We start from the raw sequence: 27,174 nt of genomic DNA on the forward strand, positions 1-27,174 counted from the left end.
TACTGTAAATTTTGTTTCCTGCTATGGACTTTTATTATCTTTCCTTACTACAAACATAAAAATCTCCAGGACCACATCTCAGTACCCAGGAAACTACAGAGTTAAGTGCCCTCTGTGTGCTGAGTGAGCCTTCTGCCACGCAGTTATATCTTGAGCCCCAATACCCACAATCCTACCCACCTAAGCAGAGACTGCCCTTCATAATTTCTTGACGATTATGACTTTGATCAAAGGCAATAGTGTCATTAGGAATGACAATTCCCGCTTATTTCCGCAGTTTTGTCACCCAACCAGACCCAGATGCTGCTGCCACTCTGCCTCTTGGAAGCTGGTCCTTGGGAGGCAAGAGCTGGTCGGTGGGAAGTCAGGTTTATTCCCCGGCTGGCAACCGGGGCGGTGCAGGGAACTCTGACCCTCAATGTCTCAACACGCTCAACACAAAGGGGTTTCACAGGGTAAGAGGAGACCAGACTGTGGGCGGGAAGGCTGCCCCTTTCTCCTGTCTCCAGTTCCGGGTGTGAGTCATTTTTATTTTCCTCTTACTTTCTGGCTGTCGAATACTGCAGTTTTGGCCTCACACGCTTGGGACTTTGTGAATGCCTTAGGACTATTCCACAGAGCCTCGGCCTCCTGCTTTCGCTTTTCCTCCGTGTCAGCCCTCGGGCAGTTCAGGGTAGTTGTGTTAGTTTGTACTCAGAAGGAAAGGCTGAAGAGGGCAGGCACTGCGGGCTCTGGTCTAGCGTGAGGGTCCCCGATGCTCTCTGTTCTGTAAATCTTAGAGTGCTTAGCAGTTAACATCTTTATCATAAGCTGAATTTAGTGGAAAGGGCTTGAAGAGGATCAAGAGTTCAAGACCAGCCTGGACTACAAAGGAAGACCTCCCTCCCTCATCTCCAAAAACAAACGGAAGAATTTTCTAGAATGCAGGGAAACGGGGGGTGGGGGTGAGGGTGGGGAGGGGGGGCACAGACATGTGATCCTCACAAAAGGTAAACGAGAAAACAGGAACGGAAAGATGAGCCTGCCATGCCCAGCTCTCAGAAACCTGGCATCATTGTAATCTCACTCAGAAAGACCTTGTTAAGATCCGCGTGACCAGTCCCTCTTCCCTGACGCCTTAGCTGGTGCGCACTCCTCTGCCTGGGTCACACAGCGGGCGAGGCAGCTGACACATTAGAACACAGGACTGTTATGCACAGGCAGTTCCAGAAGGGCTTGCTGGGGTCATGGGGCACAAGGCTGTTTTAAGAGCTTTGGGGTGGTGTTTGGTTTGGCGTGGTGCTGGAAAGATTTGCCAAGCTGCTGTCCAGACAGTTACCCCATAGCGGGGTTGGGAGGAGACGTGCGTCTTTAAACAAACAGTTAAAAGTCCTGAGAGCAGGGAAGCCTAACCTTCTTTTTCCTCCCTGCTTTCATGGGCTGGGCCGCCACCCTGAGTGAACCTCAGTTTCCTGATTGTGACACCAGGTCTTCCTAGCAGAGAGTCAAGAAGACTGGCAGAGGCAAGGCAGAACTTCCAGGGAGTGTGGGGTTCCCCCCTCCTGTATTCAGGGGTAAATGGGCGTGGTTCATCCCCTTGGAACCAGGCCCCTAACCTGAGCAGTGGTAACAACAATAATCACCACCACCCCACCCCCCACCCTCCCACCCCCGTTGGTGTCGCAAGCAGGTTCCAGTCTGTGGGCCTCTCTTTCCCGCTCCCAGGAGCCCGCCCTCCCTCAAGAACCGCCCCCTAGACCTGGGCCTTGGCTAGTTAAGGACACCAGAGCCAGCCCACATGGTCACAGACCTCATTCACCCAGGGAGCATCCAGGATGAAGGCTGGGACTGGGCCTCTGCTCTCTACATTGCTAGGACTGCTGTTCCTGTCCATGCCCGGGACTCGCGGTGCCAACCCTGCCCTGGTGGCCAGGATCACGGATAAGGGCCTGGCATACGGTAAGAAGACTAAAATAGGCTGGCCTAAGAGGCGGGACACCAGGAACAGCCTGGATGTGGAGAGCACCGTCCCTCTGGTCCGGAGCCTGCTATATGGATAAGTGGCAACGGCTCCGATTCTGGCTGGTCACTCTCCGGATGTGTGACCTCAGCACATAGCTTGTGTTTTCGGGACTGGGAGGAAGGTTTGGGTTCCAGCAGCTGAAGCAGGAGGTGGCAGAGAAAAGGCAGGTAGCAGAGGGCAGATAGCGGGAAGAGAAGGCAGACAGCAGAGAGTGCTTGGTAAACAGCCGCCCCCCCACCCCCACGCCTGGGGATTGGTCCTGTGGAAGAGTCTTGGAGGAATTTGAAAACATGACCTAAAAACCACAAATCGTAAGTGGAGGCAGTTAGATACTGGGAGGGACCAAGCCAGGCTGGGGCGTGGGGGTGGGATGCGCCAACATCTGAGCGGCAGTCATGTGACTTACCAAAACTTTTCGTTCAGTCCCTTCAAGATGAGCACTCCTTAGGTGCCTTTATGCATGCTATTCCCAGCTTGGTTTTTCTTTTTTTCTTTCTTTATTTTTTCTTTTCTTTTTGAATTTTCATATATTGCCGTACTGGGAATCGAACCCAGGGCCTTGCGCATGCTAGGCAGGTGCTCTACCACAGTGCAGCTGCACCTTCTCTTTTTCGTTTTTGGACTTTGGAGAGCACCACACTAAGTCACCCAGGCTAGCTCTGAACTCACTCTCTAAGCCGGGCAGGCCTTGAACTTGTGATTCACCTGCCTCAGCCTCCTAAAGTACCCTGGGTTCCATTTCTTCGCCACCAGGCTTGATCCAACTTTACAAACTGAGAGAAGGTATTGGATAAGCTACTGAGAGTGACACAGAATCATCGTATCCACGGGATGAGAGAGCTGGGATGTTTGTACGGCCCAGACCTATCACTTCCGGAGAGCCTCCATCGCCTTGTCTAACGGAGGTCATAACACTCCTTTAGTTCAGTAGGGATGGTGGGATCAAAGACAGGCTATGGACAGAGGGGAAATCAGGGAGGGCTTCCCCGGGGGAGGTAAAGTAGAACCAGCAATAAGAACTAGCCAGGGGCAAAGGGGGCGTTCCGTCGGAGGGATCCTGCCGTATACACCCTAAAGAAGAGGTGTCATTGAAAAGGGTAAAAATGGATGCCTCTAGTGACCTGTGTGCATTGCCCGGCTGGGGGCAGACTCCTGGGCAGACTCGTGTCAGAACACTGAGTGGGGCCACTAACTACAATTGTTTGGGAACCCCGAGTCAGGAGCATGTGTTTTCTGCCCCTTTCCCTGGGCACACGTGCCAAGTGTGTGTACCCAGTGCTCCAAAGCCGGCTGTGTGGTCCTTTCCACACTTTTAGTAACGAACCTTCCTTCCTTGTTCTGGGCATTTACTGAGCACCTACTGTATGCCAGCCCCAAGCCGCAAGTGCCTCTTCTGCCTTAGGTTGCTGCTGCTTTGACAGGCCGGGCTCCGGGCTCCATTCCGCCTATGAGGAGAAAGTGATGACTGGGCTCTTGTTCAAAGCCTCTCGGTTAGGGTTAGCAGAGAGTCAAGAAGACTGGCGGAGGCAAGGCAGAACCTCCAGGGAGTGCGGGGGTTTCCCCCCTCCTCCGTGCAAGGGAAAGTGGGTGTGGCTTATCCCCTTGGAACCAGGCCCACTCTTCTAACCTGAGCAGTGGTAACAACAATGAAAAATGTTACCGCCAGGATTCTAGCCCTGAAACCCTCCAATGTTTCCTACACAGACCTAGTACTAGGGAGGACAAAGAAAAGAAAGAGGGCCACACCCCGGTACTCAGCACTCCTTTTCTGGTCGCGTAGTTGGTAAAGGTCTCTCCGTTCTTGCCTGTAAATGGGCCCACGCTCTGACAACCCTGCACGATGCCTACCTCCTGCCTTCCGTGGGGCCTGGCGTGAGTGAGCGGCAGCCTACGCCGTGATTACCAGCACTGAGGGAACCAGGGATGGCCGCAGCAACTGAAGAATTTGGAGCACAGGGCAGGAGGCGTGGTGACCAGGCTGACTTCAGTTTTTCCTTGTCTGCAGCGGCCAAGGAGGGGCTGTTGACTCTGCAGAGAGAGCTGTACAAGATCACACTGCCTGACATCAGAGGGGACATCAAGGCCATAGGCCGTGGGCAGTACGAGTTTCATAGGTGACTGGAGAGGGGACAAAGCCCAGGAGTGGGTCCTGGAAGCCTCTTGGGTCAAGCAGTGGGGTGGGGGGTTTAGTCGGGCTTTCTTGGAGGGAGCTGGGCCCCCAAATTCAACACACAGCAGCATTAATGCCTCCGGAGTGTGTAGCCTGAGCCTCAGTTTCCTCATCTGTATAATGGAGCTGCTGCTGCTGCTCTCCCCCTTAGAGGGTTAATTCAGGATCTGGCTACTTCGAGTGACCTGGAAGGGAAGACAGGCTTAGAACTTAAAATGAAGTGTCCTGAACACTAACACTGCCATTTGTGGGTGGAGCAGTCAGGGAAGGCTTCCCAGAGGAGGGGGCACCTAAGCTGAATCGTCAAGGCTCGGACCTATGTTCTCATGGGCAGCCCTGGCTTTTCTGAGGGCTATCTCAGGCTTTCTTAAATCTGGCCCCCTTCCTGGGTATGAGGAGCACAGGGTTGGAGGAAGGATCTGTCATCTGGCACAGCATATCTATGGGTCCTCCCCAGGATACTGTCACAGGCACCCGAGGATCACAGGGCCTCTTCCTGTGTCCCTGCAAGCCACTGAACCCCTTTCACAGAGTGTAGTCCCCCTGTTGTGAAAATGAGGCAAGGCCAGCACCAGCCTGCTGCAGGGCCCCAGCGGTGTGAGAAGGGTCGTCTGAGGTATGCCAGGCCTAGGAAGAACTCTGAAAGTCAGGGAGCCTGGTGGTGTTCCAGGCAAGGCTGTGACAGAGGGATCGAGGTCCCTGGGCAGCTGTGTCGGGCACCAGCTGATACCTACCTATCTCCCTGCAGCCTGGAGATCCAAAACTGCGAACTGCGTGGCTCCTCCCTGAAGCCGCTCCCGGGCCAGGGCCTGAGGCTCGCCATCTCGGACTCTTCCATCGGCGTCCACGGCAAATGGAAGGTGCGAAAATCCTTCCTGTAAGTTAAGTTCCAAAGACTCTCGAGCCCGTGACTTTGGCCTTTGTTTCTTCTTCCTGGGTCATCAGAAAGACCACATGATGGACAGACAGGTGTAGCCCAGGACACAGTGGGGACCGGAGTCCAAGTCCCAAGTCTCTTTCTCTCTAGATTCCACATCTTCTAAGGGGACAGGCCTGCTTCCCTGAGGACTCTGAGTGAACTTAGTGAGACCATATGGCCTGTTCCGGTTAGTTTCCTTCACACAGATCTAGATCCTAAGGCTAGGACCTCCCATGAGGAGCACAGGGTTGAAGGAAGGATCTGTCATCTGGCACAGTGTATCCATGGGCCCTCCCCAGGATACTGTCACAGGCTCCTGAAGATCACAGGGCCTCTTCCTGTGTCCCTGCAAGCCACTGAACCCCTTTCACAGAGTGTAGTCCCCCTGCTGTGAAAATGAGGCGAGCCCAGCACCAGCCTGCTGCAGGGCCCCAGCGGTGTGAGGAGGGTCGTCTGAGGTATGCCAGGCCTAGGAAGAACTCTGAAAGTCTTCCTTCAGCTACAGCTGACCTTGGGAAGTGGCCTTCTGTGCTCTCCCTCAGAGAGAGGCCCTGAACAGGAACTGTAAGCTTAGGGACAGTTAGAGCTCGTGGCGCAGGAATGCTGGGACTGGGAGACACTCATCAGTGACCCTAGCTCGGCCTACTCACCCCACTTCCTGTGTCCTGCATCAAGGGCTATTCAGGGTCACCAGCACTCCAGCCCCTGGATGAGGTAGCCCCACGAAGAAACACGCATGGGTGACTTAGGGTAGAGGTCAGAAGGCAAAGGTCAAGGAGGCAGCTGGCCTCTCTCCTCAACTTGCACATGGTGTGCTTGCCACATTCCCATGTGGGCTCTTACAGCTCTGGTCTCTCCTTTCCTGCATCTTGACCTCGTATGATCGTGGTTCTCAACCTGTGGGGTTCGACCCCTTTTGGGGGGGGGAGCAAATGACCCTTTCATAAGGGTCACCTAAGACCATAGGGAAACACAGATATGTACATCTCAATTCATAAAAAAATAGCAAAATTTCAATTGTGAAGTAGCAACAAAAATAATCTTATGGCTGGAGGTTGACATAACATGAGGACCCACAGTATTAAGGGGTCACAGTATTAGGATAATTAGAACCACCATTCTATGAGGACCCGGCCTCCTTGCCTCTAGTAATCTCTCTAAAGGGTTGTCTCCATGTGGAGTCACTAGCAAGAGGTACAGGGGTGGGGCTTTAACACGTGCACTTGGGGACATAATTCAGCCCAGGGTGGAAGAGCTGGCCAGTCTCAGCTGGGTGGTCTGGTCACATCTACTCCTGAGATCTGCAGTGTCCCACGTGGCAGTTTCCAGCCACATGTTTTTGCAAAGCACCTGGTATGAACAGAGCCCCACCGGAAGTGTGAGATGGGCAGGGTTACAGATTTGGTGTAAAAGTAGGGAAGGCGCAAACCTTAATAGTTCTTACTCGGGCACTGAAGTTTACACACTGAAGTGTCAGCATCCGTTAGATCACTTATTTGGGCAGCGAGAGAATGAGAAGGGGGAGCTAGCTCAGCAGTTAAGAGCACTGGCTGCTCTGGCAGAGGACCCGTTCCTGGTTTCGTGTCAGGCAGCTCACAGCTCACTGTAACTCCGGCTTCAGCGACCCTCTTCTGACTTCCACGGGCACCCGAACACAGACACATAAATAAAAAGAAATCTGCAAAAATTAGTTCTGCCTCCTTCTCTGTTGTTTCAGTAGGCGTTTGTGAGTGGCATGTGTAACTCGAGCGGGTGTCTGTTGAAAGTGTGTGTGGCAACGCTGAGCACTCTCTGTTTCACCAGGGGCACTGGGCCACACCCTTTCCTCCACCAGTCTTTGTCTCCAATCCGCCCTTAACCACCTTTCTTCATGAGCATATGAAGTTCTGTTCTCATTATCGTTCAAAATTGTTTTTTTATTTATTGGTTGGTTGGTTGGTTGGCTTGGGGTTTTTTGAGACAGGGTAGCCCTGGCTGTCCTGGAACTCAGCTCTGTAGACCAGGCTGGCCTCTAACTCAGAGATCCATCTGCCTCTGCCTCCTGAGTGCTGAGACTGAAGGCGTGTTCCACCACCAACCTGAACCTTTTTATTTATTTATTTATTTATTTTCATGAAACTCGCAGAGCGTGATACTGACCATCTGGCACCTGTACATTTATAGCTTTGAAGCACAGTCCCGGGGTTGTGGAGTCACGGCTTCTGTGCAGTTCCCAAACATTTGCAGCACCCCAAAGAGCATTCATAACTCCTCCCCACTTCCCAACTCTGTCCCCCAAACCCCAGTCTGCACAGCTCCCCCGTCCTGGACCTCGGCAATGGACTTGATCACACCACACCACGTGTCTGTCCCTGTCACTTAGCCTTTGAGGTTCATCCGCATCACCTGGCATTTTAGTCCCTGAGCAGAGGCTGTACCGCAAGTAAACCATATTTTGCCTTGTTACTTTAAAAAGCTGCTCGGGACATAAATGCCCAAAGCATAACCAAGCTATCTATTTTTGTAGGTTGATTTTATTTTGAATGATGGGGGAGGGATAGTGAATGTATGTGCCAGTGTGGTTTTTGTTTCATTTTGTTTCGTTTCATTTTATTTTGTTTTGCTGTAACCTGTGATGCTTCAGTGAGCTACCCCACACAGGCGTCAGGGAGAAAGAGTTGGGAGTCAGGTGTCTGGCCTGATAGTGTGTTCTGGAACTTGGATAGCTGTGTTGGGTTGTTCCAGAAAGCTCTCCCAGGATCTTCTGGGGGCCACTGTCCTACAGTGTCTATTTATCTTCATCTTTAAAAGTCTTCTCAACCTCGTGGGTGGAAACCGGCATTGTTGTTTTAACTTCACTTGCCACAACGATTCCTATGAGAGCTGCTCTGGGCTTGGGTTCCTTTATGTTGACTCCTCCCTTCCTTATTAATTCGTTCATTGTGCAGATTAAAGCATGAGCCTTGTGTCTGCTCATATGTTAAGGAGATACCTGCACTGTCTTGGAAAGTGATTCCTTTTACTGTATATTATGAAATTTTCTTCTCTAGTTTGCAGTTTACCAACCACTTCCTTCCTGATTCTGAAGAGTCCAGATCTTTCTAGAAGTTCCTCGGCCAATCCCCAAGGCTTACTCTTTTCTTTGTGATTTAATCTGTTTTATGTATAATTAAATATTTTTTCTAATTTGGGATTAACTTGTAAATCTTTGCTTGCATCTACTTGTTTTGAGTAAGAATCCAGCTTCCTGTTTATGCCCCAATGGTTTCAGATCCTAGCTGCAATGAATAAGTGGGCTTCTGACCTCCTCCAGGAAACTTCACGGTTCCTTTGACCTGGATGTCAAAGGTGTCACCATTTCAGTGGACCTCCTCCTGGGCATGGATCCTTCAGGGCGGCCCACAGCCGCTGCCTCTGGGTGCAGCTGCCGCATTTGTGATTTGGACGTGCACGTATCAGGAAACGTGGGGTGAGTCACCTTGGGGACTCCCTGGTGGGCTCTGGCAAGTATCCAGAACTGGATAGCATGTTTAGTGCCCCCACAGACATGAGACCATCCTTTGAGGACCCTGTTGGGACAGATAGGTAAAGAGAGCTGAGGTACCATTTTAACAAGTCAACAGACTTTAGGGGACCTTGTTGTGTGGGGGGTGGGGGGGGTAGGGGGGGTGGGGGGGTAGGGGGTGGGGGGGAGTAGGGAGGTGAGGGGGTGGAAGAGTGGGGGGGTAGGGGGAAGCTGGGTGCTGGAGAGACATGTGGCTTAGGTTCAAGCCCTTGGTCAATTCACTCTGCCTCCCAGTCTTGGTTCCCCTGGCTAGAAAACAAGACTCTAGTTCCAACCCCCAGTCCCCTGACCTTAGCAGATCTGGCAGAAGGCCGGAGCCTTCCATCCTGGCTGCGGCAGGGAGCTGGGCCACTGGTTTTGTGAGCCACCTGATGTGGGAGCTAAGCATCAAACCTGGGTCCATCTGCAGGAGCGGTGTGTGCTCTTAACTACTGAGCTGTCTCCATCCCCACGGTCCCTGTGCCCAGTGGCAGACAGCTGACTGTGTGCTATATGTCCCCTGCCCAGGAAGCTGCTGAATTTCTTCCACAACCAGATCGAGTCGAAGCTCCAGAAAGTCCTGGAAAATAAGGTAAGAAAGGCCGGCGGGGGCTAGTGGATCTCCCCACAGACTCTGTCTCTGCGCATGCACACAGGCTGTCGGGGGCCGTAGACGCATATGGGATCACAGCTCAGAGAGGAAAACCCACTTGTCTAGGCTGTAGCGCCAACATGTGGGGGAGCTGGGCAGCACCCAAGGCTCTAGACGCCATCCAGCTCCACCCAGTTCGGCAGAACTCCAGCCAGGTGCCTGACCAAGGTGAAACAGGGTGTAGATGGGCAGAAACCCCACCCTCCCCGTCTGGCCTTGCCTACTATGTCCATACCGTCCTTCATCCTGAAGTCCGAGAAGAAGTCATTGCCCAGGTGCCCCTGGGGACCTGGCAGGAACCTGGCTGGTGGGAACTGGACAAATTCATGAGTCTCTGTCCTGGCTGCAGAGGCAGTGATATCGTGTTGTATTTTCTTGTGTAAAAACTAATATAATAGCCAGGTGGTGGTGGCACACGCCTGTAATCCCAGCACTCTGGGAGGCAGAGGCAGGCGGATTTCTGAGTTCGAGGCCAGCCAGGTTTACAGAGTGAGTTCCAGGACAGCCAGGGCTATACAGAGAAACCCTGTCTCAAAAAAAACCAAATCAAAAAAAAAAAAAAAACCTAATATAACATCTCCAGGTTTTATATAGTATTTATTTATTTTATGTATACAAGTGCTTGGACTTACATATAATAAATAAATAAATATTTAAAAATAAAAAAATAAATAAAAAACAAGTGTTCTATCTGCACATACACGTGAATGCAGAAAAGGGCATTAGATCCCGTTACAGATGATTGTGAACCATCACGTGGTTGCAGGAAATTGAACTCAGGACCTCTGGAAGAGCAGCTAGTGCTCCTAACCTCTGAGTCATCTCTCTAGCCCCTATCTCTACGTTTTTGTAAGCATTGACTAGAACAAAGACTTTTTATTCTATGTAAAAGTTCAATTTCTGTAAACACACTTTCACCCCAAAATCCCAGTTGTGAAATGCTGAACGCTGGAGCTGTGTCTGTAATACACACACACACACACACACACACACACACACACACACATGTTTGGCTTTGTGCGCCCTCTGGTGGTTAATGCAGGAACACTGGAACGCACTTCCATAGACATCTGGTCCTAGTGTCTAACCAAACTAAGACCAAACTGACTTATATATAGTCCATGCTGCTGCTCCTAATACTAATTAGTAATAACATAGTAATACACATTGCAATAATTATCACAAAAACAGTAGTATAATTATTGTTTTGCTCAATTAATATAATGAATGCAGAATATACTATTCTTATTTAAAAATAACAGCTGCTATTGTGTAATCTTGTGCTTTGACCAGGAATAATGAGCTAAGATTTTTATTTTTATTTTTTGCATAATCTTGGATGATTATTATTGTTGTTGTTTTCATGTTTTGAGACAGGTTCCTACTATATAGGCCAGGTTGGCCTCAAGCTCGAGATTTTCCTGAGGTTATAAACATCAACTCTAAATTGGGCTGGACCTCAGACTTTGAAAGTGCGACTAGTGAGGCTCAGAGGAGTGTATTAAGCCAGCGGTGCTGCCTGGCGAGACCAGGGTGGGAACCATCCTAGCAGTGGGGCCCTTGTGCCAAAGGCCTTGGAAGAGCTGAGTGCCGTGGAAGAGTTGAAGATCTAGCTTGGCCCCTGCTCTCTCTGAGTTTTCAGACCTCTTTTTCTGTAAGCTGTCTCTGTGGCTGCTACAGGACCTGATCTTCCCTGCTTAGGGTAGAAGGCACTATCTGAACCCGCAGAGCTAAGAAGCCATACTCTGGAAGACATGCTAACATGTAAGAAGCTCTTGGCCTCTGGTCTTGTGAGCGAGCAGAACACAGAGAGGCAGAGGTGGCAGGCCTGGTGGGTACTGATCAGGATTTAAACACCAAGGGCCTACTTCTCCATGCAGCCCCCTTAGGCAACATGTTTCCATGCTTCCAGAAGGCCCTGCTAGGCATCTGGGACCAAGGACGCCATGTTTCCCCTCCACAACTACTTAGGTCTCTGGAAGAATAGAGTAGCCAGGCTCAGGATGTTGGGGGTTTGAGGGAATACTGTCTTTCCAGAGAAGGAACACCCCTAGGTGGGGCTGAGCTCCCCAGCTGCGCCCCCACATCTCCCAGGCTGCCAACCCTTCTTTGGCTCCATGGCACCTCACAAATGACCTTCCCTCCCAGCTGCAAAGAGAATCTGAGCTGTTACCCTTGGCTGCCCTGCCCTCGTGGCCTTCCCCACTGCCTGCCACCTGACTGACAACATTCTAGAGCCATTTGTCCTGAAGTGTGCACGAGACACGTCTGTCCTCTTCTGAGAAGCCACCTGCGACCATGGCTCTAGGGCAAGGCTTCCTTTCATTGCACACACGGGCACACTGCAATCAGGGGTGACTCACAGATCAGAAAGAGCTTTAGGGCTGAGCATGGTGGCACACACTGGCAATCCCAGCACCGGAGTACTGAGGCAGGAGGATTTCAAGTTCTAAGCCAGCCTGAGGTACATAGCAAGAATCTGTCCAAATGGAAGACAGCAGGGCAGAGATATCTCGGTGGAAAAAGAATTTATTGTACAAGCCTGAGGATCTGAGTTTAGATGTCCAGTCCCATGTAAAACCCAGTGATGTGGTACATCTGTACCCAAATGATACGGGGTCACAGACAGGCAGGTCCTGGGGGCTTGCTGGCCATCCAATCTGAGCTCCAGATTCAGAGAGAGACTTTGGTTCAAAAAAGCTAAGGTGGAGCGAGATAGAAGAAGATTGCTAAAGTGGACCTCTGGCTCCATGTGCATGCACAGGGGTGTGTACCTGCAGGCATGTGCACACATGCATACAACACACAAGGCCCACAACAGAGAGCAAAGAAACGCTGTTTAAACGCAGGAAAACTCCTGTGCACACATACACAAAGAAAATATGTATGTATGCTCTCAGATGTAAACAAACATAAGGTGACACAGGACGCGGAGCTGTACTCTGAGATAGGCTCCAGGTGGACATAGGGCTTGCCCCTCTCACCTGTGAAGTCGGCTCCTTGCAAACTCCATTTCTTCAGCTGGCTGAGGATGAAGCCACTTGCAGACCGTTCCATGCTGTTGCCCAGTGTTTACATCTACTTATTGACTTATTATCTGTGGGAGGGGGACGCACCTGTCATGGTGTCCTAGAGAGGCTGGAGGCTAATTTGCAGGGGACATTCTATCCTTCCACTCTGTGGGTCCTAGGTATTGAACTCAGGTTGTCATGATTGGTCACAAGTTTCTTTACCCACTGAGCCACCCCACCAAGCCCCCATCTCTATATTTAAGACTCTTTTCCTTCTTCTGCCTTCTCTGTTGTCCGAAGGGAGCCACATGGTTAGCATCTTGCCTTTCAGAATATTTACTTTTTTTTTTTGGAAACATTTCTTCTCGGTCATATTTCATTGGCTTATAGAATAAATAACTCAAGTTATTACAGCAGTCAGGACAGCAAACAGGCCTGGAAACATATTTCCTGCTTTTAAGAAGCTCACGGCTCCACTGGTGGCAATAAATTGTAAGTGGTTCATAGATGTGACCCCCTGGGTTTCCTAGAAATGCTCAGGAGGCAGGGACTGCAGCAGCTGTCACCACCCAGCAACAGCCAGCAGGGGGCGACCGTAGGACACCCTCCCCACGCCTACTTAGACAGGGCCAGCTGTTCAGCTCAGAGCTCCTGCCACTTCCTCCCCTAAGAAGCCTGTAGTGGTGGCGGTTCCCAAGCCACCTCCCACCAGCGCTTTTCCCTCTGCAGCCTTGGGCTCGCTCTGAACAGTCCCCTCCGACCCTGTTGGAATCCATGTCAGGCTGATAGGATTTTTTTTTTTAAATCACTTGTGCGTCGGCTGTGCCTGGCATCTGCTAAGTGGTTATGGATATTTATGGTAGTTGAGCGCAGAGCAACTGTCACCCCGAGCTTCCAAAGGGACAGACTCACAGCCTTTCCCTTCCTGTTCCTCTCAGGTTTGTGAGATGATCCAGAAGTCTGTGACCTCTGACCTGCAGCCTTATCTCCAAACTCTGCCAGGTAGGGTACCACACTCTCCCCCACCCCCCAGAAGTAGGGCATGACACATCCCTGGGGGGGGGGGCGGTGTCTCTGTTTCTCTTCATTTTTCATAAGGCAATATTCCAACCCTGTCAAATACTCAGAGAGACCAAATAGTAGAAAGTAGCTATTTAAAATCCTCCTCTCTCCCCAGCTTTTCTACCATGAGGTACCCATGACCTTGGGTGGATGGTTTCAGATAATTTCTTTGCATGTCAAAGCATACCAACACATAAGTTCAGGACTATGTGTTCTCCTGTGCCTGGGTATGTGTGTGCGTGCCTAAGCGTGAATATTTAGCTCTCAGTATATACAGTATAGGTGATATTCAGATCTTTACATTTCAATGACTTGGTGAAACTTCTATGTCAGTATATGTGTGTGTCTGTGTGTGTGTGTGTGTGTGTGAGAGAGAGAGAGAGAGAGAGAGAGAGAGAGAGAGAGAGAGAGAGTCTAGAAGCCTGAACCAAGCATGCTCTGGTCTGGACTGTCCCCTTCTCCACAACCCTGGTTGAGTGAATGTTCCAGGCCCCGCACAAAGTCAGCTGAGCCAGCCTGGGCCTCTGGTGAAGAAGTGTCAGCAAGTGGCTTTTTATGGTTAAGCATGGGATCTCACACCTATAATCCCAGCACTCAGGAGGTATGTATGTATGTGTATATGTGTGTGTATTTATGTATGGTGTGTGTGCATGTGTGTGCATGTGTGTGTGGTGTGTGTGTGTGCATGTGTGTGTATGGTGTGTGTGTGTATACATGAATTCAGATGCTCTGATAGGCTAAAGGAGTCAGAACCTCCTGGAACTAGAGTTACAGGTAGTTGTGAGCAACCTGACCTGGGTGCTGGGAATTGAACTCTGGTCCTCTGACCCTCTCTCCAGCCCTCAGGTGGAGGCTCTTTAGAGACACAGTGAGCGCTCACTCTTCTTTACTTGCTAGAGCCACACCTGGCCCCACTTCTGTCCCTCACTCTGTTCCTGCTCTAACTCAGTCACAGCGGAGATCGACAGTGTCCTGGGCATTGACTACAGTTTGGTGGCGGCTCCCCAAGCGAAGGCCCAAGTGCTGGATGTGATGTTTAAGGTGAGGGGGCAGGAGCGGGAGTTAGCTACGGGACACAGGCCAGTACCCATTCTTGGGTCACCTACTCCCTAACTTCAGGTCTATCCTCATTTTTAGAGGTTATTGCTGTGCACGGGGCCAGAGTTATGGAGTAGTAGGTAGCAGGTAGGGGTCCCAGAAGTGGGAGTCACACAGATGTCTCTATATCACCCTCAGCCTCAAAACTCCCACTTGCCCTCCCCGACGCGGCCTCAAGCACCTTGCCCGCCCTGATTCGGGAGGGTATCAGAGCTGGATGGGGCAGACCAGCTTTGACCAACACACATCCTCTTATTTCCATTGGAAAGCACGCACTTCCGGGGCCCTTATGCAAAAAGAGACACAAGTTTATCTAAAAGAGTTCACCATTAGAGGGGCAGTTTAGAATGGTGTTTCCAAGTCTGTGCCCCTCATCAACCAGGTAGGAAACCCCTGAGCTCAATGGCTAGCCATGGGATAGACTTTAAACAGTCCGACTGTCCCCATTTCTCTCTCCAGGGTGAAATTTTTAATCGGGATCACCGCTCCCCAGTCACTACCCCAACTCCAGCCATGATCCTACCTGAAGACAGTAAACAAATGGTCTACTTTGCCATCTCAGATCACACCTTCAACATAGCCAGCCGGGTTTATCACCAGGCTGGCTACCTGAACTTTTCCATCACAGATGACATGGTGAGAATCTGGGCTTCACCGTGCTCCCGGGGCAGCATGGCTCATCCTCCTACCCATTCTATTTTTCTTCCACTAGGAAAACAGTGAGTTATATAGCTAAGCAAATATCAAGACCAGAAAAATATATTAGCATAATTTCTATTCCTTTCTCGGGTCACCAGAAAACTCAAGACCAAAGTTCTTTCTCCCAAATAACTATCAAAGATTCGTCTGTGTGTCTCTGACCTTCTAGTCCAGGCCTAGTCTAACTCGTATTTTTCTCTCTTGTCCTGAACTCCTGCATGTCTATTAAAAATAATTTAATGGGGGCTAGAGGGATGGCTCAGTGGTTAAGAGCACTGGCTGCTGTTCCAAAGGTCCTAAGTTCCATTGCCCGCATCCACATGGTGGCTCACAACCATCTATAACCGTAGTCCTGCAGGATCCAATGCCTTCTTCTGGCATGCAAATGTACATACAGACAAAACACACACACACACACACACCACATAATATTAAATATTTTAAAAATTAATGGATGAAGGAAAGTCACATAACAGAGAAAGGAAATAAGGAGCAAAGTAATGACAATTATGACGACACTAGATTTTTTTTTTTTAAATCACAAATCTGTCTGGGAGCTTCCCTAAAGCCAAAGTGAAAAGGGTACCTAATTTAGTGACTTGGAATGAAAGAAAGAAAACATGTCTTCCTCATACATACTTTGAGGTACCGGTTGCCAGTAGAATTTGCAGACAGGAGCGTAGCTTTCACAGTAAATCACACCTTATAATCCCCTCGGATTTTTTAGGTTTTGTAGGGTTCAAAAGATTTTTTGTTGTTGTTATTGGTGTTTTTTTTTTTAAATAGTTCCTTCTTAAGAGTTGAGGTCTGGTTGGGCATGGTGGCACATGCCTGTAATCCCAGCACTTGGGAGGCAGAGGCAGGTTGATTTCTGAGTTTGAGGCCAGCCCGGTCTACAGAGTGAGTTCCAGAACAGCCAGAGCTACGCAGAGAAACACTGACTCAAAAAAAAAAAAAAAAGAGTTGAGGTAAACAATGTCAAGATGGTGAGGACACAGAGTGATCTTCCTGGCAAAGATGGACAACGTTGTGCCGGAGGTGAATTCTCCCCATTTCCCCACAGGACTTTCATGTCTCCCACCTGCTTCACAGGGAGCTCTATGCATGAAAATCCCAGCCCAAAGTCACACAGACAAGCCAGAAGCTTGTCTCAAATGGAAGAACTCTGAAGGATGCCCACAAGTTCACACCTACACCCCCATCCCCAGGAGATTCCCACACTATGTAAGACAGAGGCCTCATGGTAGCCAAGGCAACGGGACCCACAGGAAGAAGCTAGTCTTGACCTTCCCCCAGTGTCATGGTTCGTATTTCTTGTCAACCTGACAGGATGGAGAATCACTAAGGAGACAAAGCCCTGGGCTGGGCATCTCTGTGTGGGAGTTCCCAGATTAGGGTAACCACAGTGGGAACCCAGCCACTTGTGGGCGAAACCATTCTGTAGGCTGAGGTCCTGGCTGAGTGGGGAGAGTGGGCCAATCACCAGTGCCGCTCTCTGCCTCCTGACTGTGGACGCAGGGTAACCAGCTGCCTCAAGCTCCCACCATGATGGACTGTACTTTTGAACTGTGAGCCAAAAAAAAACCAAAAACAAACAAAAACAAAAACAAAAAAAAAACCCTTTCTTCAAGTTGCTATTGTCAGGTATTTTGTTACAGCAATGAGCAGTGACTAACTCTTCCATCTCCACAGTTCTCCTCAGAGCTCTAATGAAAACCTCCCTAACTGCCTCCTGTCTTCTTGCTGCAGTTACCGCCTGACTCCAACATTCGGCTGAACACCAAGGCCTTCAGTCCCTTCACTCCCCAGGTAAAGCCCCTTCTGCCCTCCATGGATACAACTTGTGTCCACCAGTTTGTCAGTTTCTCTCTAGAACCTGTGGGACCCTCTCTGCTTGACCCAGAGTCAGAGGCCAGTGAGATGCGCACCAGTACAGCCAGTGCTGACATTTTTCTGACTAGAAAAGGAATTCTCATGTCTCACAATCCCCAAAATGTAAAAGGTGACTCAGGGAAAGCCTCCCGGGCCCTGCTCGCCCCCTCCCGGGCCCTGCTCGTCCCTGGCGCCCACTTGGTGTGGAAAGACTCCCCAGTTTCCTAACAGTGTCAGATCCCAGAGATTGTGAGGTTCCATGCACATGTTGGGAATTGAACCCAAGTCCTCTGCAGGAACTAAATATGCTCTTAACCACTGAGCATTCTCTTCAGCTCCCCCACCTCCTAGTCTATAGTCATTGGAGGCTGCAGGTACCCCCACACACACCGGTTCTTTTGTGCATACTTGTGTACTCTGCACGCTCTCTCCTTCCGGTCTGTGGAAAACCCTCCGTACTGTAAGACAAGTAGCTTCCTCCCCCTCTGTGGTCACAGCAAGACAACCTGCCCTTGTGCAGAGAAGGACGTGTGATTTGTTTGCAGCCTTTGATGACACCAACATTAGTTCTGCCGCCACCAGACCTCTGTGTGTGTTACTTCAGTTGGTCCCCCAGATAGCTGTCCTCTCTCAGCTCTTCTAACCACGCCTTGTAGAAGGCTAGAGTACTGTGCAGATAGGAATTAAAATAATGAGAAAGGATTTAGAAGTCTGGGCTGGAGAGATGGCTCAGCAGAGAAGGGCACTTGTTGCTCTAAACAGAAGACTGGGTTCAGTTCCCAGCACCCACACCGTGACTCACAATCACCCACAGCTCCATTCCAGGGGATCCGAGACCCCCTTCTGACCTCTGTGGACATCAGGCAAGCATGTGGTGTGCATGGTCGCATGCAAGCAAAAGCACTTGTCAACATACAATAGAAGAAACTTAAAAACAAATTAAATATTCAGAAAGGAACTGAATGCTCGAGTCCCGCACTGTCAGGCCCTGTGCCTCCTCGGAGTCACGGCGTTGTCCCAGCTAGCTCCTTGGTCACACTCAGGCTCTGTCATCCCTCAGCTCCAACAGCCCTGCCTTCTTCTTGCTGTCCTGCTAAGGCCCACCTACTGTGTTCTCACAGACCTGCAGCCCACCTCCCCCACCTCCCAAACTCCCCTGACAATAACAGATGAATCTCTGGTTATAGGACCAAAGGCTCAGGCTGGAGAGATGGCTCAGTGGTTAAGAGCACTGACTGCTCTTCCAGAGGTCCTGAGTTCAAATCCCAGCAACCACAGGGTTGCTCACAACCATCTGTAATGGGATCTAATGTCCTCTTCTGGTGAGTCTGAAGACAGCTACAGTGTACTTATATATAATAAATAAATGGATCTTTAAAAAAAAAGAATCAAAGGCTCATGGGACTATATTCTTCCATCAACTCTACCCTCCCCAGTATTGTCCCAAATTGAATTCTACAAGGTACTTCACTTTGTGGAAAATACAACCAGCCCTAAAGTGTCCCCTTAATGTTTTCCCTCTAAAGCAGTCAATCTCCTTTTAATTGTTGTTCAAATATTTATTTATTTATTTATTTAATGCATGTAAATGCTATATCTGCATGTAGACCTGTGTGCCAGAAAAGGACATCATATCCCATTACAGATGGTTGTGAGCCACCATGTTGTTGCTGGGAATTGAACTCAGGACCTATGGAAGAGCAGTCAGTGCTCTTAACCTCTGAGCCATCTCTCTAGCCCCTGAATCTCCTTCTTAACGCTGCAATGCAGTTCCTCATGCCATAGCAACCCCCAACCATAAAATTATTTTTGTTGCTACTTCATAACTGTAATATTGCTGCTGTTATAAATTGTAATATAAATATTTTTGGAGATAAGATGTTTGTTGAGGGGGTCACGACCCACAGGTTTGAAACCACTACTCTAGACTCTGTGGCCCTGTTTCCTTCTTCTGACATGATCCATCTCCACATTCTACCCTCAGATAACCAGAAAGTACCCCAACATGAACCTGGAGCTCCTTGGAACAGTGGTCTCTGCCCCGATTCTGAATATCAGTCCAGGGAATCTGTCCTTGGCCCCACAGATGGAGATTGAAGGCTTTGTGATTCTGCCCAGCTCCGCCCGGGAACCTGTCTTCCGGCTTGGCCTGGTAAACGCTCAGAGCCTTCGCAAATGCTGTTCCCCTTCACGAGGGCTTTTCTTCTCGCTCTCCTCGGCTCTCAACCAATAAATTACAACCCCAGAGAGGGCTTTCTGGACTCCTCTTACCGCCGATCTGCTTTACCATTTGCATTTTTAATTTGTGGCACTCTATTCATTCTCTTCATGGTGTTTATTGGCCAGGCATTTGTGTAGCTATTTGAAGATTTGTTTATTTAATCTCTCTAAGTCGGGGTTGTGGTTAGTCTTTGTCCTGTTGCCTCTGTCTTGTAACTGATCCTTGAAGACTACATTTCCCAAGCTCCCTTGCATTCTGACTTCCAGCTTTATCAGCCAATGACAGCATTGTCAGGATACTGGCTGGGCTCCTGCTTTCACTAAGTACTGAGTAACTGCCTACCTTTTTTTTTTTTTTTTTTTTTTTGGTGGAGGGTGGGGTGGGCTGCAGAGAAATGATGATGTGGCTTTCTTAAGGTCCTTTCACCCACATAATCATTCCCCTGAACTAAATTCCTTCTAAATTAAATACCAAAAGTGTTTTTCTTTCTTAATGGTCCCTGGCTAATGGGCACAGATTTCAGAGACTCTGTGCACTGGATGAAGAATTTGCTGTCTTGTTTTAGGCTTCAAACTCAACAAGGCCAAACTTCTGAAGGGGCAGTTCCTCAGAGAGGGTGTGCCAGCCTTTCAGAGTGTTGCTGATAATATCAAATTGTTTTTCAATAAAATAGAATTCATTATCATCATGACTAAAGCTAAGCTAGGTCCTGGGGTAGCTGGCCATGACCTGTGAGGGCTGAGTAAGGTTGCAGACGCCAGGTCTTCTCTTGGCACACTGTTCAAAACTTATCTTCTGTGATCCTCAGTGATTTCAAGTAAACCTGATCATGCCCAAGTTCAGTCACTTACTGATCAACACTGAACACAGTGGGAAGCTGTAGTCCAGTGGGCGAATTTTCTAGGCTGCCGGTTCCCACCCTCAACCGCAGCATCAGAACCACCATCATTAAAGTCTGCTTCTTTCTCCTGCCTCTTCCAGGTCACTAATATGTTTGCCTCATTAACTTTCAACAACAGCAAGGTCACGGGAAAGCTGCATCCAGACAAGTAAGTATCCTCTACGGGGATGGGCTTCATGGCAGGGGGTGGGGGTGGGGAGAGCTGTGCATGGGCTCCCAGCCACGCTCCATCTGGACTCTGTGACTGGGGTACGGGTGGGATGTGACACCCCTTTCAATTTTAAGGGCTTGCCATTTGGGAAGGAAATATAAATAGTATGTACTCTGGTTGGCTTAGTTCTTTTTTGCTGTCCTGTCCGACAAGTTTCAAATGTCTGAATGGCTACTTTTTCTTAGTCCGTGAATTTTAGATCTCAAATGTATTGGGTTACCTAAAAGCTAAAGACAAAATGCTTTGACACTTCCCGAGGCCCCACCCATCTTCCCACCACTGCTGCATCTCTGTTTCTCCTGCTCCTCAGGCACCAGCGCCTCCTCCTCTCTGGACCCTCTTAGCCTCCGTCCGCTGGTGCAGGATGTTCATGCCCACGATTCTGCTTTATTACAGGGCACAAGTGAGACTGATCGAATCCAGAGTCGGCATGTTCAACGTGAGTTACCGTCCTTAGTTATCACATGATTAAGATGCCAGTTAATCGCTGATGTGTCTGAAGCAGTTGCCATAGCACCCAGAATAGGAATGAGACTAGAGAAGAACAGATCTCTGCCCAGAGGCCCTGTTGAACCCCTCAGAGATGCAAGACAGGGCCGATGGGTAATTATGGCCCAATATAAGGTTGGCTATTGGGCAGAATTATTTTAACTGCAATGAAAAGAAATCCCCCTCAGATTGTCTTGAGCGAAGAGGTAAGGTTCACAGGATCTGGTAACGAAAAACAAAAGGTAAGGTTCAAGAGACGGCTCAGTTGGCAAAGTGCTTACCATGTGTGAAAACCTGAGTTCAGATCCCAAACGCACAAGTAAAATGCCAAGCATGGTAATCCCAGTGCTAGAGAGGATCAGGAGGACCCCTGGAGCCAGTCTAGCCTAATCAGTGAGCCCCGGGTACCAGTGAGAGACTGTCCTGTCTCAGAAAATAAGGTTGATAGCTCCTGAGACATGACATCTGTGGCTCATCTCTGTCCTTCATAATGCAAACACACACACACACACACACATACACTCATGTGGGCACCCATGAGCATACATGCATGTGCGCACACACACACATGTGCACGCGCATGCATGCATGTGTACACACGTTTATGTGTGTATACACGCATGCATGTACACATAGATATACATGTGCACACATATGTGCACATACACCTACACACATGTATTTATCCATACAAACACACACACACATAAGACAATTGCCACCACAAAAAAACTAAGAGTGGGCACTTCAGGTAGAGCTCAGGTCTGTGTATCAACAGCCTCTCCCCATCTCCAAGGTCTAATTCTGTCTGTGTTGGGTTTATTAGTAGACAGGTGCTTTCCACTGGTAGAAAACCCCAGAGTCTCCCGTAGTTTAATTTTTCTAGGGGAAAAAAGTCCTTAAGCTGCCTCTTATTAGATTAAGGTTAGTAGTTGGTTTGGTTTTGTTTGGTTTTGTTTTGTGACCAGGTCTCACTATGTAGCCTTGGCTGTCCCAGAACTTACTTTGTAGACCAGGCTGGCCTTGAACTCACAGAGATCTACCTGCCTCTACCTCCTGAGTGCTGGGATTAGAAGAGTAAAGATTTGTAGTCAACTCCACCCTTATCACATGGGCTGAAGTAAACTGCTTATTGGGGCACAACATGGCTGCATGGTCACCTGAGCTGCTTCTCTTCTCCCGCAGGTGAACCTGTTCCAGGCATTCCTCAACTACTATCTTCTCAACAGCCTCTACCCTGATGTCAACGGTAAGAATGGCTCTGGACCTTTCCAGGGATGGAGTTGGTCCCACTTCTGGGGAGAGAGTGTTTGCACCAGAGTTGGAAACCAGGGTCTCCTGAGATCTGCGTGAGCCTGGGCTGTCACTTCTCAGAGCTTCTGAGGGCCACTGTGGCATGGAATACGGAAAGCTACCTCATGTTCTTCTGGGGTTCCACGGGGATTTGGGATTGAGACAAGTCTCTGATGCACAGTAAACTCCTCATGGGGGAAGGAGAGACTTTCGGAAGTGCCCACCAGGATTAGGTCATAATAAGACACAGCAACCACCTTGAATTTCCAGTCAACTGCCCATCTCCATAGTAAAATAAAATGTGAGACCCAAGCCCAGTTTTGTGACATGCGATCAGCAGGCTACAACAGGAGGCAGGCGGTAGAGGCCAGAGAGCCGCCCACTGGTCCTCTTACCCTCTTAGGTACCTGCACTTCCTCCCTCAGACCATGTGTAGTTGCTTAAGTGTCTTCTCAGCCATTTAGGTTCAAATCTCCCGTTTTCTGGTTTGAGGAACTAGGACAAGTTACTTGGCCACTCTGTGCCTCCATTTCCATATCTGTAAAATGGGAATCATGATAACACCTAGCTCACAGGCTTAGGTAATCACTGAGTGGGAACACATTCCATCAAGCACACAGAGAATGCTGAGCCTTTAGTAAAAATCTATCTCTGTCAGTCATCATCAAATTTCCTCAGTGATATTGTCAACCCACAGATGAGCTGGCCAAGGGCTTCCCCCTCCCTCTGCCAAGGCGTATTCAGCTCCACGACCTCGACTTCCAGATCCACAAGGTCAGTGGGTCGGGTGGGGCTGCGGAGGTGGGAGGGGTAGGAGCTGGGCAGCCCTGTCAGGTCTGGAAGCCACGACTCAGAGGATGGTCCTGATTCAGTCCTGCAGCCGTGAGACTGTGTGAGGACAGAGTGTAATTAAAACATGCCAGGAAGCCATCTGAATGTCCTTTAGAAGTGACATGAAGATGAAGTGGGGTTGGTGGTTGGCCGGAGATGATGACTCCGTGGCTAAGAGCAAGTATTGCTCCTACAGAGGCCCATAGACTGTTTCCGGGCCCCATTATGGGTGGGTCACAGCTGCCTGAAATGTACCTACAGCTGGAGAGGACCTGACACCTCTTGGCTTTGTGGGTACCTGTCTGTCTCTCTCTCTGTCTCTCTCTGTCTGTCTCTCCGTCTGTCTCTCTGTCTCTCTTTCTCTCGTCTCTCTGTCTCTGTCTCTGTCTCTGTCTCTGTCTCTCTCTCTCTCTCTCTCTCTCTCACACACACACACACACACACACACACACAAGCTGCGGCTCCCTGACGGCCTCATAAATGTCCTTTGTACCATCTAAATTGCCTCTCCTTGACAAAGGACACAGAATCATGAGCTCCTGGGCTGCGCCTTCCTGATGCTCTTGAGTGTCCGTTAGCTAAAGGGTGGGAACTGGGCCAAGTCCAGTTCTTCCACAGGGATCCATCACAGTCTCTAACGGTCAGTGGCCATGGTTGATCTCAAAATTATGATAAACATGATAAGGTATGATAAATCTTACAGCCATTTCCTAGGAGCCAGACAAAATAAATACATTAATTACATATGCAAACCCCACAGATGCTGTCACTATTGGGTAGGAGGTATTTAACACAGCCTGGGGCTTTAAAATGACCACATTTTGAAAATCCCAGCCTTGCCACCAGGTCATGTTCCAAAGGTCATTGGTAAGTTCTAAAGATTGCCTGGGTTTGTTTGTTTGATTGATTTTATGCCGTGCTAGCTTTCACACACGCTGGAAAACACTCTAGCGCTGAGCTACTGCCTCAGTCTGCTTCTCGATTGTTAAGTGGAAGAGCTGTACCCCAAATGCAGTTTAGAGCACTCCATTCTAAAGAAATGCTATAATCCTGTGCACCCTTTTTAAATTATCTGAAGGCCATTACCACCCTCGAGCACAGCTAGGCTTTGGACTTGTCTCCAGGGCTCTGGGTTTAGGCTTGGTTTGTCTTTTCTTTCCCTAAGGTTTTCTTTTGTTTGTTTGCTTGTGTGTTTGTTTGTTTGAGACATGTACAGCATTACCTCTCAGATTGTTACAGGGTCTCTCAGTTCTTTTTTTTTTTTTTTTTTTTTAGATTTTTTTTTTATATGAGTACACTGTAGTTGTTTCCAGACACACCAGAAGAGGGCACCAGATCTCATTACAGATGGTTGTGAACCACCATGTAGTTGCTGGAAATTGAACTCAGGACCTTTGGAAGAGCAGTCGGTGCTCTTAACCACTGAGCCATCTCTCCAGCCTGGGATCTTTCAGTTCTGATCTGTCTGAATTTATTCAAGAGGCGGAGACAGTTCAAAGAGAAGTTTATTTAGAAGGGTCGAGATGGGTCAGGGGTCACGTATGTGTGTGTGTGTGTGTGTGTGTGTGTGTGTGTGTGTGTGTGTGAATGACCCATGGTCAGGGGTGAAGGCATTTGCCTGCCCCCACAAGTCGTCCTCTGATCTCCAGGCATGTACCAAGAGGTGTGTGTGTTTATATCTCTCTGTCTGTCTGTCTCTGTCTCTCACACACACATATACACACTACATACATACATATGTAAGTACATATGTACATATAGTCATACATATATACATGCATGCATACATACACGTAAATATAATTTAAATGGCTAGATAAGCACTCCAAAGAGACTGGATTGCGCTTTCACATAGTATCCGGCTCCCGGTAAATTCTACTTTGTGGACTTGAGTGTTTTCATAAATATGAGACGGGTGGCATAATTCATAGAATCACTCCCTGATAATGGGCAACCAGATCCCCTTTTTAGAGCATCTTCCTAAGATCCTCACAAAGCAGGGAGGCAAAACCACAGTGCAAATGGTAATGGAATCATCTCGGGTCAGTGTGTGATAGAGACACTTTATTAGTGTGTATGTCTGGGGGGAGGCCTCGAGGGACGCCTTGGATTCTGATGCAGAGAGAGCAACCTAACTGCAGAGGCTCACTATCGGGGGACACAGCTACCAGGAAATGACCGCAGTTTTCTTCAATGTCTTTATATCTGACAACTGTCCTCCTAGTATCAAGATTAATTTCTTTTCCTTATTATATATATTAATATGTTATATATACATATATGTATATTATATGCATATGTGTATATGTAATACAGTATGTTAATATATTGTATATTAATATGAAGTATTAATATATTGTTTTATATATACATGTGTATATTTGACTTATACATACATATGTATATATGTGTATGTGCATTAGCACTCCTTAGACTTGTTCCGTCTCGTATTTAGCTTCTTCTGCCCGTGATAGATAGCTGAGTCCAGTCCTGTCTGACATGAGGACAGTATTTGACTCCATCAATACAGCAAGAGGCGTATCTGCTTTTTCACCCTCCTGACTACTGTTGTGATTACCTGATGTGTGGTCCATCTGAGCCCTGAGTCTTAGTTCTCTCTCTAAGCAGCATGTCCAAGGTGAGATAAAGGGCTGGCAGATGTATGGACCCCACTGGAGATGCTGTGGCCTGTGGCCGACATCCATCTGCTCGCTACTCCGAACGAGGCTAGGTGGCCATTCACACGGCTGGCCCCTGGGTGTTTCCTCTGTGCATTGTGTACAGCCCAAACTTCCTAGGTTTTTTATGAAAGTCAGGGGCCAAGTACAGAAGCTTTTAGTTCAGCGTCTGCAACCTGGGAAGTGATTGTAAGATTTATTGTGTATTATCCTGTTCATTAGAATTTTGAGGTTAGCTGAGCAGTGGTGGCGCACGCCTTTAATCCCAGCACTTGGGAGGCAGAGGCAGGTGGATTTCTGAGTTCGAGGCCAGCCTGGTCTACAGAGTGAGTTCCAGGACAGCCAGGGCTATACAGAGAAACCCTGTCTGGGGTGGAGGGGGAGAGAATTTTGAGGTTAACGAGGGCCTTTTGGCTCCCAGAGACAGTGGCAGGTCACTGTGGAGAGTCCAAGCTGGCCTGGGGCTTCACCCCTCTAGATAGTGGAGACTTAAGAACAGTAAGAAAGTGAGGCCTGGGAGCTGAGAAATTCATGTCCTCTGCCAAGGAGACAAAACTTAGGTGATACAAAGGACATGGTGAGGGCCTGCCGGGCAGCTGCAGCCTGGGAATGACAGGATGAGAAATGTACACCCACCCCACTCCTGCCTCTACTAGAGCTTGTGTTCTTCACCGCTGGTATCTTTCTGGAGTAGAGGTTTCATAGTCTCTGTCTGTCCGTCTGTCTGTATTTCCCTCCCCACCCCCTCTCCATCCTTTCCTTCTTTCTTCTCTCTTTCTTAAAAGGTCTGCCTTCAAATTCGTGGTCCCCCTGCCTCAGTCTCCAGGGGGCTAGGACTGCAGGTGTGTGTGCATCACAATATCCAGCTTACAGGACTCTCTTTTTTGTTTTGTTTTGTTTTTTTCTCCCCTCAGGGCTTCCTATACTTGGGTGCCAATGTCCAGTACATGAGAGCCTGAGGACAAGAAGAAAGATGGGCCTCAAAGGCCACAGCTGGACCTGCCGTATTAATTCCAGATGTGCAGCACATCTCTGGAGAGTCTCAAAATACAAAGATGTTTCTGTTCCTGGCTCTGGTGGACCCTGCCCCCACAGTCCTCTTCACCAGATGCACCCTTGACCTGGACTTGACTCTGTCCTCCAGGAAGGGCCCCTCCCCTCAGTGACCTCTCCAGGAAGGGCCCTCTCCCACCACTGGGTGGGAGACCTGAAATCACTTTAAGAGCAAGCACTGTGGTTTTAAATTCACCATCTGACCTTCATGTCTGACAGAGTGCTGGCACTTAGTAGGTCCTTAATAAATATTTATAGAATGACGTGACATCTCAGCTGAAGCTCTTTATTTCTCTGCCATCTTGTCTGAGCCAGCTCTGCCGGAGCTGTGGTCATTAAGGCTAGACTTTGCCCTCCTTTTCTCTCCCATTTGTCCCTGCTATAAGGGCCTCAGCCATGGAGTGGAGGACTACACACACACAGACACACACACACACACACACACATACACACACACCGCCTCCTACCCCAGCACTTGGCCTGGTGTTC

General features: G+C 49.0%; 1 protein-coding gene across 1 annotated transcript; it reads left to right on the plus strand.

Annotated features, from left to right (window-relative positions):
• The first annotated feature begins 1,750 nt into the window (after window positions 1-1,750).
• Window positions 1,751-26,949, plus strand: Lbp (lipopolysaccharide binding protein). Its single transcript, XM_052184153.1, has 15 exons — window positions 1,751-1,938; window positions 4,008-4,116; window positions 4,921-5,049; window positions 8,384-8,539; window positions 9,143-9,206; window positions 13,216-13,279; window positions 14,289-14,380; window positions 14,897-15,073; window positions 16,886-16,945; window positions 18,993-19,160; window positions 20,211-20,278; window positions 20,738-20,780; window positions 22,016-22,079; window positions 22,821-22,897; window positions 26,547-26,949. Exons 1-15 carry the CDS (start codon window positions 1,815-1,817, stop codon window positions 26,589-26,591), a joined length of 1,440 nt encoding a protein of 479 aa, XP_052040113.1. The 5' UTR covers window positions 1,751-1,814; the 3' UTR covers window positions 26,592-26,949.
• The last annotated feature ends 225 nt before the right edge of the window (window positions 26,950-27,174 follow it).

Source organism: Apodemus sylvaticus, chromosome 5, assembly GCF_947179515.1.
Source record: "Apodemus sylvaticus chromosome 5, mApoSyl1.1, whole genome shotgun sequence".
Taxonomy (NCBI): domain Eukaryota; kingdom Metazoa; phylum Chordata; class Mammalia; order Rodentia; family Muridae; genus Apodemus; species Apodemus sylvaticus.

Coding starts and splice junctions, on each gene's coding strand:
- Lbp (XM_052184153.1), top strand. CDS start 1,815: ATGAAGGCTGGGACTGGGCCTCTGCTCTCTACATTGCTAGGACTGCTG. Junction 16,946..18,992: donor TCAGTCCCTTCACTCCCCAG/GTAAAGCCCCTT, acceptor TTCTACCCTCAG/ATAACCAGAAAGTACCCCAA. Junction 20,781..22,015: donor CCAGAGTCGGCATGTTCAAC/GTGAGTTACCGT, acceptor CTTCTCCCGCAG/GTGAACCTGTTCCAGGCATT.